Source organism: Macaca thibetana, chromosome 6, assembly GCF_024542745.1.
Source record: "Macaca thibetana thibetana isolate TM-01 chromosome 6, ASM2454274v1, whole genome shotgun sequence".
In the NCBI taxonomy this organism is placed as follows: Eukaryota; Metazoa; Chordata; class Mammalia; order Primates; family Cercopithecidae; genus Macaca; species Macaca thibetana.
Window position 1 is genome coordinate 167580241 of NC_065583.1, and position 15676 is coordinate 167595916.

Below are 15676 nucleotides of genomic sequence, written 5' to 3' on the forward strand. Positions count from 1 at the left end.
GTTTAGTTGCAGATACAGAGCCCACATTCAGCAGTAAGATCCCGACTTTGAAAACAGACCCGAAGGTGATCATGAGGACAGGGGATGAGAAGACTGTGACCAAATGCGTGAGCATGCAGGAGTTCAGAGCAAGGGCAGGGCACAGGCAGGGGAAGGAAGAGCTTCAAGGAGACAGGAGGGGTCCCTGTGTGCTGTGTTGAACCTGATGCAGAGGGAAGGGGGAACTGTGGAGGGGACTTGTCACATGCCAGACACTCCAGAGAGTGAAGATGCAAGGTCATGCATTGTGGACCAGCATGCAAGCCCACGCTGAGCACTTTGCTCTGAAATGCTAAGCCCTGTAGTTTTGTTAGAAAACTACAGTTGGAAAATCAGATACAAGGCGTGCAGAAATATGCAGTGAAAGTTTGTGATCAATGATGGCTCATTCTTTAAAGTCAAATTGTCACGAATCTTTACAAGTTCGATTCTTTCCACAATTACTTAAGAATTTGAAATACATATGAACATATTGACATCTTGACTGTTGTTAATTTGGGCAGGTTTCTCAGAATAATAATCCTTCAACAAAATAAATAATAAATAACAATGAGTCTTTGTTAAATTCTCAGATAGGCTATAGTTCTGTAAACTCTGTTTCCCATGCCACACTGGGCTGGTAAGCAACTAGTGCGATGCTGGTCACAGCATAGTGATCCTCCAGCTGGCTCCCGACTCTAGGCAGCCCACCCCACCCTGAACTTCTATGAAAGTTCCTGTTTCACACAGCGGTCTCTCACACAAGCTCTGCTCCTGCCTCCCTCCTAACCTGTGGCTCAGATCATGTCCCCATGTCTAATGATGTCCCAAAGGCGTCCACAGGCTCTATGCCCATCAGGGCTCCATGGGAAGGCTGATACCTCCCTCTGCTGGTGCCTCATGGGGACCTCCTTGCAGGGCCTTGTGGCTGACATATGTGTGCTGAAGTCACCTTCCCTGAAGCCCCCGTCTTCTCCCTGTTAGTTCCTTGGTGCTGTGTAAGTTTATTGACGCCTCACTCTACCCCAGGCAGAGAGACCTAAGAATCACTGAGGTTGAATTTTCCAACAAGCTCATGAACTGTGATGTCCAAGTCAAAATTAAGTTGAATTGTAGAATTAAGACATACATTTTTTCTTACATGTTTACCTCTGTGAACTGTGAATTTGTTAAAATGCCTGCCTCTCTACACCACAACTGCCTCTTTCTCTCCTGTCTCCCGTTCTCTCTCTCTTTTGTCCTCACCCTTTTACATGAACACAAATACATACTCTTTTCTCTGAGATCATTTTAAAATCTTCCCAGCATATAGCGTACTTCAGTGTATGCTTGACCTTTTTCAAAGGTCACCTATTTAACCAGTTAGCTTAAAGCAAAAGCAAGCAATTGTTTACCAGTACTGTATACATGATTTTTCAGTCAATGCATAATCAGAAAATGCTCATTGGAGACGTTTCAGATATACTTTTTAAAGTAAATTCAGGCTAAAACATGTCTGCATATGTATTTTTTTTAAAACACAAATAGCCTCCATCTCTAAGGCTTTCATAGAGAGAGAAAAATGTAAAGTAGTTTATCCAAGGTCTTTTGCAATTAATTGCTTGATAGGAAGCCTTGAAGTCAAATATTCTTGACTACTTCTGGGTTTAGAATAACTTCTTAAACTCGTTTTCTGTGTTTGCAAAATAAGATTCATGATGTTTCAAAACTCAGGATCATGGAAGGTGTTATTCAGTCAGGGCCTTCAGGATGATTCCAGGTACTTGAGTGGATCTCTGAGGGGCTTCCAGAAGGCTGGATTTCATGCCTGGGATTTGCAGGGTGTCAGCAAGGGGTTGGGGGTACAGCACAGGGTACCTGGGAGAGCAATGTTTGTTTCAACTGTGTGTCCCCCCTACACACAGGTGCTAGCCATGCTGTCCCCGCCACCCTCCCACTGGCATGCTGAGAAGACCCTACTCCGTGCCCCTCATAGCTGGGAAGGCTGCATGGTTCGGGGGTCGCTCACGCTCCAGCAGTGTTAGCAGTCAAGCAGATAAATAAGTGCCCAGAAACACCCAGGGAGCAGAAAACTTGGAGCGGGGAGGGCTTAGATCAGGCCAGAAATGGATATTCAGAAGCACAGGAAAGAAGGTTGAGAGGAGTTGAGTCCAAGAAAATCATCCCAAAGAGCAGGCACTAGAAGGAAAGGAGGAACTAATGTAGACAGAGGAGGGAGAGAGATGGAGGAGGGTGTACTTCTCTGGGCAGGAAGGAGGAGGGGGCATCACTGTTGTCCTGGATGCTTGAAGCTGCCCATCACATTGTGTTTTCCTTGCCCTGCTGGGCACCAAAGTCAGCACCTCTGACACTAAGAATCCAAGATCATTCCTTGAGGGTCTCTCTCCCTTGATGTTCTCCATGGAACGGCACAAAGCTTGCTACTTTGAGCTCTCCATCCCTAGACTTGGAACTGGAAGGGTCCAATTGGATATGATTAGTCCTCGTCTCTTGCTACATGAGAGCCTCATTTTAAAAGATACTGCTGCCTGGGCCCCACATCCAGTGCAGCTGACCTAACTGGTCTGCAGTGGGGCCAGGTGTACTGTTTTTGAAGGATGCTTAGATGGCTTTCCTGGCTGGAGATCCATGGCTGCATACACAGCACACTCTGTTTAACCAGGGATTGGTTTGTGAGACCCGCTGACCTTGTTTCCTTCTCATCCTGTGGCCTTCACAGATTACGGAACCATTAAGAAAGTGCGGGCGCCCCTGAATCAGACCGCAAGCAGCTGTTTGCTGGAGGAGATTGAGCTCTTCCCTGAGAGGCGGAGGGAGCCCATCAGGAGCCTGCAGATCCTGCACAGCCAGAGCGTCCTGTTCGTGGGCCTGTGGGAGCACGTGGTCAAGATCCCCCTGAAGAGGTGCCAGTTCTACCGCACACACAGGTAGGGCATCTCCGGGGCCGGGATGCACTAGTGTGTGTGAAGGGCCCACCCAGAGAGAGCTGGGGAGACTTCAGATGCCCTGAAGTTGAATGGCCTGAGCCGCCCTTCATGCCTCTGAGAGTCCTGTGCGCTAGGATGCAGAACTTTCATGAAAATAGATTAACCGTGATGAGAATAACCCACCAGTTCTCCTCAGAGGAGAAGCCACGATATAATACCTGTAAGCAGTTGTCAAGGTTAAAATAAATCATTCAGTGCCTTAGAACACTCAGTGATAATACTGATATTTGGTGACTGTATTAATCTGTTAATCTGGCACAAGCATATATATGTATGTGTATGTGTGTGTATGTATATGTATGTGTATATTTGTGTGTGTGTGTATGTGTGTGTATATATGTGTGTGTGTGTGTGTGTATATAATATATATATATAGAGAGAGTGAGCGAGAGAGAGAGAGAGATGAAGTCTCACTCTGTCGCCCAGGCTGGAGTACAGTGGTGAGATCTCAGCTCATTGCAACCTCTGGCTGCAAGTGATTCTCATGCCTCAGCCTCCCAAGTAGCTGAGAATACAGATGTGTGCCATTATGCCTGACTAATTTTAGTAGTTTTAGTAGAGACAGGGTTTCACCATGTTGGCCAGGCTGGTCTTGAACTCCTGACTTCAAGTGATCTGCCCATCTCGGCCTCCCGAAGTCCTGGGATTACAGGCTTGAGCCACCACACCTGGCCTCAAGCTTGTATTTTATTTGAATATAGAAATAACAAAAAATATTCTAAGGTATATGTCCTTCTCGACCACAGCTCTTATACTGATAACCCCTTGAGAAGGAGTGGTTGATGTTGCTGCGGTGGCCCCCACTTTCTGGGACACCCCCCACCGCCACTATCTTTGACATCCGCTCCCCTGGAGTGCTGCTTCTCTCCTGAGCCTGCAGAGAGGGTAGGGAGGGAGGTCTCCCAGCCACAGGGAAACCCAAGTGTCATTGCATCTTCCTTCACCCTCAGGCCAGTCTTATCTTCCATGGGCCATCCACAATCGACCATGGTTGTGTTTCAAGTTTAATTTGGAAACATGTTGGCCCAGGTGCTTAGGAAATGAAAAAGTACTGTATACATCACACATTTGACCAGCACTTTACTCTGGGAAATTGTATATACACTCTGACCCCTGACAAAAGATCACCCCTGGGGAAATCAGAATCTTAAATGTTCTTAGGCATCTTGTTTAATTCCACCCCCTAAAGTGGGGTGAAATTGCAGATTTGGAGTAGAAATAGTCCTTTTTGATATATCACTCACAAACATCTATCCTACATGGGCCACTCTCTCTCAAAACAGGGTGCCTAATGACACTGGCTTTGGCACTTAGAAGCTAGGATTCATGGTACAGACCTGTTGTTGCTTTTTTTTTTTTTTTTTGAAATGGAGTCTTGCTCTGTTACCCAGGCTGGAGTGCAGTGGTGTGATCTCAGCTTAGTGCAACCTGCACCTCCTGGGTTCAAGTCATTCTCTTGAGTCAGTCTCCTGAGTAGCTGGAATTACATGTGCCACCATGCCTGGCTAATTTTTGTAGTTTTAGTAGAGACAGAGTTTTGCCATGTTGGCCAGGCTAGTCTCGAATTCCTGACCTCGAGTGGTCTGCCCGCCTCTGCCTCCCAAAGTGCTGAGATTACAGGCGTGCGCCACTTCGCCCAGCCCTGTTGTTGCTATTTCTTGACCCAGGTCACAAAAGTATTTGAGAAGTCACTTTCTCATCCAACATGTGTGAATTGCTATAGAATCAAATAGGATAATAGAGAGAGTATAAAATTTAAAGTATTCTGCAAAGTGAGTATTCTTAGGTGGAAGGAAGTTTTTTATGTGTAATCCCAACAATATGCCTTTCAAGATGATTCTAGAAAATGAAGTCTATAATATAATGTCTCCTTTGAAATGAGACAGAGAGTTGAGGAATAATGTGAGGAACCTCCCAGTTAATCATAATGATATTGTGAGCCTTAGTAACAGCTAGTGATATTTATTAACTGCCATTGTTATATATGCCTACTTCGTAAATTTAACCAGTGGCTGCTTGAAATTTATTCTGGTATGTGTTCCCTGCAGAACTAGCCTAGGGAAGAAATTATTCTTCCCTGGTTGCTGTTGGTTCAGTGGGTAACAGGGTTGGGGTCTGGCCAACAGGATGTCATAGCTGGAATGTATCTGGAAGGATACCCGTCTTTCAACTCCAGCCCAGTGAGGGATGACCTTTATGGAGGGTGACGCAGGATAACCCGCAGGAAGCCGCAGGCCTGTGCTGTCTGCAGGGTGATTCTGGTGCCAGAATGGGGGAGCATGGCTTACAGAGCATGAGGCAATTCATCTTTTATAGGTTGTTCTACTTCCTTGAGTCTGGGTCACAATCGCTCAGCCTCTTGTACATGCAGCTTAGGAACTAAGTTCTGCATCAGATTAGCGATGAGAGGCACGGTGTCCCTGGCATCTCTCATGCACCTGAACTGCCAGCCCACTTGTGGATCCACAGGAGCTGGTGCTCCAGGCGCAGAGGCCTGGGGAGGAGTTCACCGTTCCCTCTTTTCTTTCAAGGAGAATGATGCCACTGGTGTGTCTTCACTGGGCTCCTGAGGGAAAGAGCTTGACATTTATAGCTGGAGCTTAATCACCCTGCTGTTTACTCTGAGAAAAGCAACAAGAGATCGTTAACTTCATTTTCAACTGATGGACTGTGGTCTTCGAGTCCTCAGAGGGGGTTAGTTTGTGCCTGGCCCTTCAGTATTTCATTCTAGAAAAGAAAACTAAAGATTTCAACCCAAGCATTTCTCTGAATATTTCCAATGTGTTTCTCTACTATCCTCCTCCTGTAGAAAGATAGGAAACCCTCCCTAGTTAACATTCCATGGAGAAAAGAATCTTTTTAAAAAGAATAAAAACTGCATAAACTTTTTTTATAAATTATAAGGAAAAGTTGTGGGTTTTTTTTTTGACAAAAGCAATTTTAATCTTTCAGAAAGATGCTTAAAGAAGTACACTAAATAGGAATAGGAAAACAATTGGGTAATAGTTGGATACTAATTTCTTTTCCAATATACTTTCCATCATAGAATCTCAGTGATGCCATTTATTATTGGAAAACCAGTCTCATAAATGAATCTAGAAGTATTTAAAAAGGGAAACTGCTTATCTAAATTACCTGTCTCCTTCAAAATCATATTTACATGTTTAATTTTCTTGAGTCTTTTTTTCCAAAGGCAATGCACAATAACATTTATTAAAATGTGTATAAATGATAACTGATACAATTTCACAAATTTCTTTTACATGTCTGACAATATGCTAGATTTTATGAGAATTTTGCAGAATGATTATGTCAATCCTGAAAGTAAAGTAGCATACCATATCCATTGCTCAGATGAGGAAATGGCAGCTCAGATTTTTGGTGTCCTGCTCAAAGTCTCATAGCTACTGCAACATGAGACCTGGGTCAGAGCCGAGACTGTCCCAGGCCTATGCTGTATTACTGGTTCTTTCTGCTGCCCCGAGTACAATGAGGACCACCCATTCAGTGGTCAGATTTCGGCTGAAGGAGCTGCTGGATTGCATTCTTCATGTGTGCAACTGAGAGGTAGAGCTGGTCAGTACCCGGACAGGCAGAAGCCAGGTCTCCTGAGAGATGCTTACCCCTTCTTCCCATTAGCCTCCTCCTCATTCTGCTTGCTGTCAGACTGGATCAAGTAAACATGAAGGAGGGTTTGTACTCTGTTTTCCCAAAGCTTTCTAAGCTGAGTTTCCATTCTCCAGTTGTTCTTAAGGAGATCGTGTGACCTCAGACGTGGGGGATTGGGAGTGGTGACAAGCACCTCCCTGTACTAACTACACACATGTGTTGTGACTGATTGGAACACAGCATTGTTCCCTTGGAAAGTTATTTTAAAAGGTGAATATTTCAAAATTGTATTTCAGTCAAATTTGACCTCAAAGATGAGCCAAAAATTGTGTTTTGATGTTAGCATTGTTTAGCACAGCCATTTAATAGATAGAGTGAGAAAATCATGCAAAAGATGAAGCTAACTCATTGGAATCGGTGGTGATCTCTGGGGATGTAGAGTGCAAGAGAAACCGCACTGTTCATGCATATCCTTTTTCGTTTTAGGCCTTATTGACCACATCTGTGTATAAGTTGCATGAAGTGAGTTCACATTCACTAATTTCTGAGGAATTCGGGAATCTGGGTAAGCCCAGATATGAGTACAATGTGTAGCAGAGGAAAGCTGACCTCATCCTGTGGGCCAGGCCATGCACCTGGCTCATGGTCCAGTAGCATCATGTGGTCATTTCTTTTTACTATCTTTTATTATTATTATTATTATTATTATTTATTGTACTTTAAGTTCTAGGGTACATGTGCACAACATACAGTTTTGTTACATATGTATACCTGTGTCATGTTGGTGTGCTGGACCTGTTAACGTGTCATTTACATTAGGGATATCTCCTAATGCTATCCCTCCCCCCTCCCTCAACCCCACAACAGGCCCTGGTGTGTGATGTTCCCCTTCCTGTGTCCAAGTGATCTCATTGTTCAATTCCCACCTATGAGTGAGAACATGCGGTGTTTGGTTTTCTGTTCTTGTGATAGTTTGCTGAGAATGATGATTTCCAGCTGCATCCATGTGCCTACAAAGGACACGGACTCATCCTTTTTTATGTCTGCATAGTATTCCATGGTGTATATGTGCCACATTTTCTTAATCCAGTCTGTCATTGATGGACATTTGGGTTGATTCCAAGTCTTTGCTATTGTGAATAGTGCCACAATAAACATATGTGTGCATGTGTCTTTATAGCAGCATGATTTATAATCCTTTGGGTATATACCCAGTAATGGGATGGCTGGGTCAAATGATATTTCTAGTTCTAGATCCTTGAGGAATCACCACACTGTCTTCCACAATGGTTGAACTAGTTTACAGTCCCACCGACAGTGTAAAAGTGTTCCTATTTCTCCACATCCTCTCCAGCACTTGTTGTTTCCTGACTTTTTAATGATCGCCATTCTAACTGGTGTCTTTAAAGTGGAAAAAGGCTGGAAGTGGTGACTCATACCTGTAATCCCAGCACTTCTTGGGGCTGAGGCAGGAGGATTGCTTGAGTCCAGGAATTCAAGACTAGCTTGGGGAACATGGTGAGACCCCATCTCTACAATACATAAATTAATTAATTAAGTGGAAAAAGTCTCCATAAGGAGGCCCAGGATGGAGCAGCCAAGAGCAAACACTTACTGACTACCTGCCTGGTGTAAACACCAGTGTGAATTCAGAACCTGCTGCCCTATGAGCTCTGGCTAAGAACTAATAGGGTTCCTACCTCTGTACTTCAGGAAGGAAAGAGCAATCACAGGACTTGCCCTCTAATAATCTTGTCTTGTCTGTAAATCAGGTTGTTATTTTCTCCCACAAGAAACTATTATAGCCTTGTAAGTAGTATGACTGACTGTACCTCTTCAAGGCTAAGAAAAGAACAGCTTAGGGGTGTGGTGATGGGAGGGCTGCGGATTTGGACTCTTTTTTTTTTTTTTTTTTTTTTTTTTTTTTGAGACGAGTCTTACTCTGTTACCCAGGCTGGAGTGCAGTGGTGTGATCTCAGCGCTCACTGCAACCTCCACCTTCCAGGCTTAAGTGGTTCTCCTGCCTCAGCCTCCTGAGTAGCTGGGACTACAGGCGTGTGCCACCAGGTCTGGCTAAGTTTTTGTATTTTTGGTAGAGACAGGGTTTCGCCATGTTGGCCAGGCTGATCTTGAACTCCTGACTTCAAGTGATCCACCCACCTTGGCCTCCCAAAGTGCTGAGATTACAGGCATAGGCCACCGTGCCCAGCCCTGATATGGACTTTTAAAGTCATTTTAAGGACTGAGTTGAGTAGATCAGCATGTCAGCAAACTTTCCTTGCAAAGAGCCAGAGAGAGAGAAGCTGTTCTAGGCTGCACAGGTGTCCAGTCTCTGTTGAAACTCCTCAGCTCTTCCCTTGCAATGTGAAAGCAGCCACAGACCATATGAATGGGTAGATGTGTGGGTCAAGCAAGGCTGATGGGTTTGTCTGGTGAGAAAATTGTGATCCACTGTTAGATACAGACAGTTTATTACTTAGCCACAAAAAAAAAAAAAAGAGCAAAAAAAAAAAGAGTCTACTCGCCACATCCCTTGTCCCACTGGATGACATCAAAACAAAAGGGGCAGCCAGGCATGGTGGCTCACACCTGTAATCCCAGCACTTTGGGAGACTGAGGAGGGCAGATCACTTGAAGTCAGGAGTTTGAGACCAGCTGGCCAACAAGGCTAAACCCCGTCTCTACTAAAAATACAAAAATTAGCTGGGCATGTAGCGCATGCCTGAAATCACAGCTACTTGGGAGGCTGAGGCAAGAGAATCGCTTGAACCCAGGAGGCGGAGGTTGCAGTGAGCCGAGATCATGCCACTACACTCCAGCCTGGGTGACAGAATGAGACTCTGTCTCCAAAACAAAACAAGACGGCCAGGTGATGGTGCAGCAGGAGAACTAAGGCACTGCACTCCCTGGGGCCCATTTCATGCTGGCAGTTTGAGAGCCTAAAGCTGTATCCTAGTATGGGCGTATGAGGGGGCAGAAAGCCTTTCAACTCATCAGAACCTGGAAAGCAATGAGAAACTCCTGACAGCCTTCCTGGGACATAGGGATGCGGGAGGAATGGTTTTGCAGCAGTTCCTCATAATCCTCCCATGTTGCAGGACCAGGGAGGATCTTGGGGCCAAAGCTTGGGTCACCTGTGAGTCAGCCTTGCCCTGTGGCCTCTGTGCACTCATGAACAGTTACCAGTGAGGAACATTCCCCAGTTGTGTGTTTCAGGAAAAGTTTAGGGGGCCGTATGAATTTGGCCACAGGCTGTGTGGTTTGTTGACCCCTAACTGAGATTATCATCTGCCTTTTGAATAAATGAATGTCCCTTAATAACACTAATTTATAAAATTAGATATTACATTTGTCAAATGAGCTATTACATTACATAGGTTAATCAGTACCCTAATATTTTCTGAACATCATGAACTTTTCTACCCTTTGGATACTTACTCATACAATTTTACCTTTTTATTTAACATTCATTGAAAGAGTGTGCAATTAATCTTTCATCATAGAACAGAAAGTAGACTGTGAATTCCTGCATGCCAGCACAGGCTTCATTCAAGATGTGGGAACACGAGCTCCCAAAGGCTGGGCTTCCTCTGTGCTTCTGGGTTCAATGAAGGCCCCAGCCTGGTATCCAGTTCAAAAAAGGGTCAGTAAATATAATATTTGTTAAACTAACAAATGGACCTTCTGCCTCTCCCTTATCTGCTAATTTACTTCATACCTTGAAAACAAGCAAAATTCCTGTGACAAAACAAAATTCCTTTACAGAAAAATGTGGCAATATCACACAGTAGCAAAAGCATTGAAAGCCTTTGGGCCTTAGGTGGGGTGGTTTTTTTATTTTTATTTTTTGATTTGTTTTATTTTTGCTTAATGAACTAATTGGGGGAAAGGAGAGAAAATCTGGGAACTGAAAGAATTATAAACTACATATAACCTACATATAAAAGAGTCACACCTTTTAAATTGTGCCTTATAAAACTCGAGGGAAAGATGGAGCATTAAGAAAAAGACCTTGGGCAGGACGTGGTGGCTCACTCCTATAATCCCAGCATTTTGGGAGGCCGACCCAGGTGGATCAAGAGGTCAGGAGTTCGAGACTAGCCTGGTCAACATGGTGAAACCCTGTCTCTACTAAAAATACAAACATTAGCTGGGTGTGGTGGCGCTCACCTGTAATCCCAGCTACTCCGAGGCTGAGGCAGAAGAATCACTTAAACCCAGGAGGCAGAGGTTGCAGTGCATTCCACCCTGGGTGACAGAGCAAGACTCCGTCTAGGAAAAAAAAAGAAAAAGACATTGGCTCCATTGAGTGAACTGGTATTTGGGCATTCTTAATGCAGTTAGTTTTTAATAATATCATTTAGTTAAAGAAATTAACACCTCATCAAAAAATTAGAGTGGAAATTAGATTACTACAGGACGTATATTGCTCTAAAAGTCAAAGTTTTAAAAGCCGGAGTTAATAGGTTGACACCTTTCATAATTAAATATTCCCTAAAGACAGCCTCTGCCAATGGGAAAAGCACACAATGTGTACAGAGAAATCGCAGGGTTCCCACGTGGTCTCCCAGACAGACAGCCGTACTCATTTGGTCATTAATCAAATAAACATTCAGGAGGACATTCTGGCATGTACCCATTTGACAAAGTAAATATTATCCCCTCAGAATGAATGTAGTGTTTGCCAAATCTCAAAGTCTTGAGTTTTTGTTTGTGCTGGCTTTGGTTTAACCTCTAGAGAATGTGGATTTTTTGTAATTAATTCCTTCATATTATATTTATTGAACTCAATACATGCCAAACACCACGTGAGGCCCTGCATGGAGGATGATGAATGAGGCATCTCTGACCCTGCCTGCAGAGGACTCAGATTGTAATAAGAAATTCTGGTATAAGTAAAATCACCTGCTATCATGGAACTGAGCCAAAGGACCTTGGAGTTACCTTAGAATTTATTCCAAAATCGATTTATCATTAAAGTCTGATGCTGGAATACACAAGGACCTAACATCCTCACCTAATGTTCCTCTCCGATTATTTTTTAAGCTGTATCTGTATCATAACCAGTGTTCTAATTTTCAACTTCCAGTAGTAAGGGAATTAATCACCACTTATGATACACCCTTTCAATGATTGTTCTCTGATTGAGTAATTCTGAAGCCATTAAGCGATGCCCATGAAGACATCTGTGTGATACAACAAAAATGTAATAAAGCACAGCAACATTACGTGGATGCCACCATTAAATCTGTTTTTAAAAAATAGAGAAACGGCAGAAAGTAAATGCACTGAGTTTTTGTTGGTGCTGGCATTAACAAAAGTGGTAAGTGCTAATTAGGACAGTGAGAAAGACATGATTAGAGGGTTCCAAGTTAGGCTTGGGCTGGAGCACAGTGTATTCCGGTGTTGTCATAAGGTAACATCCCCAGACCCTGGGCAGGGTGGGTAAGAACTCATCAACACATGAAACTGCTTTACTAAGAGAATGTATCCTTGGTCTCTAAATGGCAAGGTGTGTTTTCAACAGTCAGTTGGGTAAAGTTTGAAAATCTATTACCAACCTTTCGTACTTCAGTTGAGAAACACAACTAATGGAGATCAGAAAGAAAAAGTTTCCTTCTTGGCCAGGTGCAGTGGCTTACGCCTGTAATCCCAGCACTTTGGGAGGCCGAGGAGGGTGGATTGCTTGAGGTCAAGAATTCAAGACTAGCCTGGTCAACATTTGTGAAACCTAGCCTCTGCTAAAAATACACACACAAAAAAAACAAAAACAAATTAGCTGGGTGTGGTGGCAGGCTCCTGTAATCCCAGCTACTCGGGAGGCTGAGGCAGGGGAATTGCTTGAACCAGGGAGGTGGAGGTTGCAGTGAGCCGAGATCACACCACTACCCTCCAGCCTGGGCGACAGAGTGAGACTCCATCTAAAAAAAAAAAAAAAAAAAAAAAAATCTTCTTTAATATCTACTCCACAGGCCTCCTGCTTTTGAGCTCTCAAATTAAAGTTATGTAAAAATTCCATGGGAAAGCTTGAGCTGCCCGCATTTCTTGGCTGCAGACCCCTGCACCTGAGTTATCCTAAATAGGAGCATCTGGGCTTCTCTTAAGATTTTTTATTTGCTGCATAGTCCAGTGAATTCTTAAGGAAATAACTGCTCTCATATGTTTGTAAAACAGCCTGCCTATGGAAAGAGCACGAGCTTTGCGTTCAGGTGGTTCTGGATGGGGCTTTTGTGTGGTGTGTGACCATAAGCCAGTTACTCAACTTTTTCGTATCTCATTTCTCAGCCCTGTTTCCATAGGAGTGTGTTATGGGAGATAAAGAGAGAGAGGCTATGTTAGGGGTCTGGTACATAGTAAGAATTCAACACAAGATAGTTCGTTTCCTGTTTTAATATTATACTCAGTTCATGCAGGTCCTTCTGAGCCGGCGTTGCCTGTGAGTGGTCTTTTACACTTTCTGCACACTATGTTGAAGGCTGGGCTTCAAATCTCCCTTTGTTCTAGATGTAAGTCAAAATAAAAAGTGAATGAACAAACAAGAAAGAAAAGGAAAGTAAACAGGACAGACTGCTCTTGTATGTGTGGTTTACCTTCTTTGCCCACATATATTTCACATGGTCTCCGGACTAAACTGAAGGCAAACTGACCAGCCAATCATTTGCTGCTCTGCCTTCAAATAACTTCACATTGTCTGAGAGGTGCTGGACCCATCAGGCCAGATTCTGCTCCTTGCATTCAATTGTTACTTGCCTCTGTCAGGGCAAATCAACAGTTCATGAGACTCTAGCATGACCACATTATGTGCTTGGGTGAGTAATGTCAGCATGGCCTCATCCAAGCAGTGGGAGCATCTGTCAGTAGATTTGCAATAATTCCCTGTCTCGAATGAACATGTCTCTATCCACACAAGAGCAACTGGGATTCGGCACTGATGAAAGCTACACAGGGCCTAGTGTGAAGAGAGCCAGGTGCTTGCCTTCACCACTGTCACCAGCTGTCCAGCAGTCGTGAGGGCACCAGAGAATCCAAATTCAAGGCAGACCCACACTTGCTGTAACTACCTGCTGAGAGGGACAAATGTTCTTTCCAAGGGGCGGGCTGTACTACACAGAAGGGTTCCTTGGCATTGAACCTCATCCACTCAATTGAGGTCAAACTGTTAAGTTAGGTGAATTATAAGAAAACAGAATAATACATTTTTCCCCCTCTGGATGTACTCCCCTTTAAGGTTTTGAGTAAATATTAAAATGTATTACTTGACACCTTCTGCATTCTTCAGGCATAATTGTTGACCCTTAAACATTGTTTCACAGAAGTGTTTCTCTTGAAAAAGAAAAACATGTTATATAGCAAATAAGTAATTGTGTCTTCATTTTAAATTGGAATTAGCCAAGAGGAGAGGACACTGGGGAAGGGTGAACTTTGGAGGTACCTATAATTATGCCTACTTATAGAATAGAGGATGTGGAATACCAATGATGTGGGCTTCTCCCTGAATGAAGTGACCAGTAATTATTTTCTTTTCTTCTTGAGCACATCGACACAGCTTTTTCCTGGTGAGTTACTTCCACATCGTGGAACCATGGAAGGTTGACGTTGGGCCATTGTAACACCCTATGCCCCCTTTGTCCTGGTCTGGTGTCCTGGTACAATCCTAGCCATGGAAAAGCTGCTTTTCTTAGCTTTGTCCTGGAGACAGTCTTGGCCTTTCTAGAAAGATTTTATATTTGTTCTCAAGAAAAGTTCACAGTGATTGAAGCCCACAAAGAGGTCAAGATAAACAGCTCACGATTCAGTGCTTAAAGAGGGAGTGGAACGGGGTCTCTGCATCAGGTCAGAAACCAAAGCTGGCAACCCAAGTTAATCACAAGTCCTAGATCCAGAAAGAACTTTTGGCTTGCTTATTTCAAATATGCTCTATCTAATTCCATCACTATTTTTCAAATTATCAATTTTCCTGAAATGCTTCACTGTAAAATGTGTATCAATCTTGTTCAATTTTAAAACAGATTTTTCAGGAAAATTGAAATGTTATATTTGCCTATTAAGGTTTTAACTAAAAGAACATTTGCCAAGTATGATTAGTATTAGTGCCAGTGTAAGTCAATTATTTAAATTTAATATTAAGTGCAAAATAAAATGTAAAAAATAGCCATTGTATTTGATCAATGTCATTTAATGTTAAGCCAAGTAGTTTTTAATACATTAAAAGTATTAAAAGTTAGTCACTAACTGAAATCGAGTACATTAGCTTCACCTGCAAATCATACCATGTAGCATGAATTATTATTGGACTTCGTATTCAATATAGAATGTTTTCAACTACCTCAGAAGTCCATAGCGTATAGTAACTTGAAATTGTGCTTAGGGACTAATTATAGCAACTGGTATGCATCTCCATCTCAAAAAAACTTTTTAATATACTATCTAGCATGATATAACTCTCAAAACAGCCCTGTGAATAGGTATTTTTATTTCAGTTTTGCAGAAGAGGAAAACAAAGAAAATGTACGTTCTAGTTGGATTTACCAATTGAAGGATCTGTGGATGTCTCAGGAAGGTTATTGTCTACTTGGAATTTTCTTCAGTCTTATTTTTAGTAAGATTGTTTGTTTGTTTGTTTGTTTGTTTGTTTGTTTGTTTGAGATACAGTCTCACTCTGTCACCCAGGCTGGAGTACAGTGGCGCGATCTCGGCTCACTGCAGCCTCTGCCTCTCAGGTTCAAGTGATTCCTGCCTCAGCCTCCCAACATGGCATGTGCCACCACGCCCGGCTAATTTTTGTATTTTTGGTAGAGATAGGGTCTCACAATGTTGACCAAGCTTGTCTTGAACTTCTGACCTCAAATGATCTACCCACCTTTAGCTCCCAAAGTGTTGGGATTACAGGCATGAGCCACCGTGCCTAGCCAGTAATGTTTTTAATTAAAAGAATAGCTTATGAAGTATATGGTGACATGGTGCTTAGGAATGAGACAGATTTTCTTAGAAATTGGGGAAGGGATAATTCATAGACAGGTTGATCACTACCACAATCATTGTAATGATAAAAGAAATCAATA

At 43.0% G+C, this 15676-nt stretch overlaps 1 protein-coding gene across 4 annotated transcripts in view; it reads left to right on the plus strand.

Moving 5' to 3' along the window:
* SEMA5A (semaphorin 5A) overlaps positions 1–15676 on the plus strand; it is a 512129-nt gene that overhangs the window by 385534 nt on the left and 110919 nt on the right. For all 4 annotated transcript variants that reach the window (XM_050794063.1, XM_050794064.1, XM_050794065.1 and 1 more), the window contains one exon: positions 2738–2945. In XM_050794063.1, the coding sequence (XP_050650020.1) occupies positions 2738–2945 (208 nt within the window). The remainder of the gene's footprint in view (positions 1–2737; positions 2946–15676) is intronic.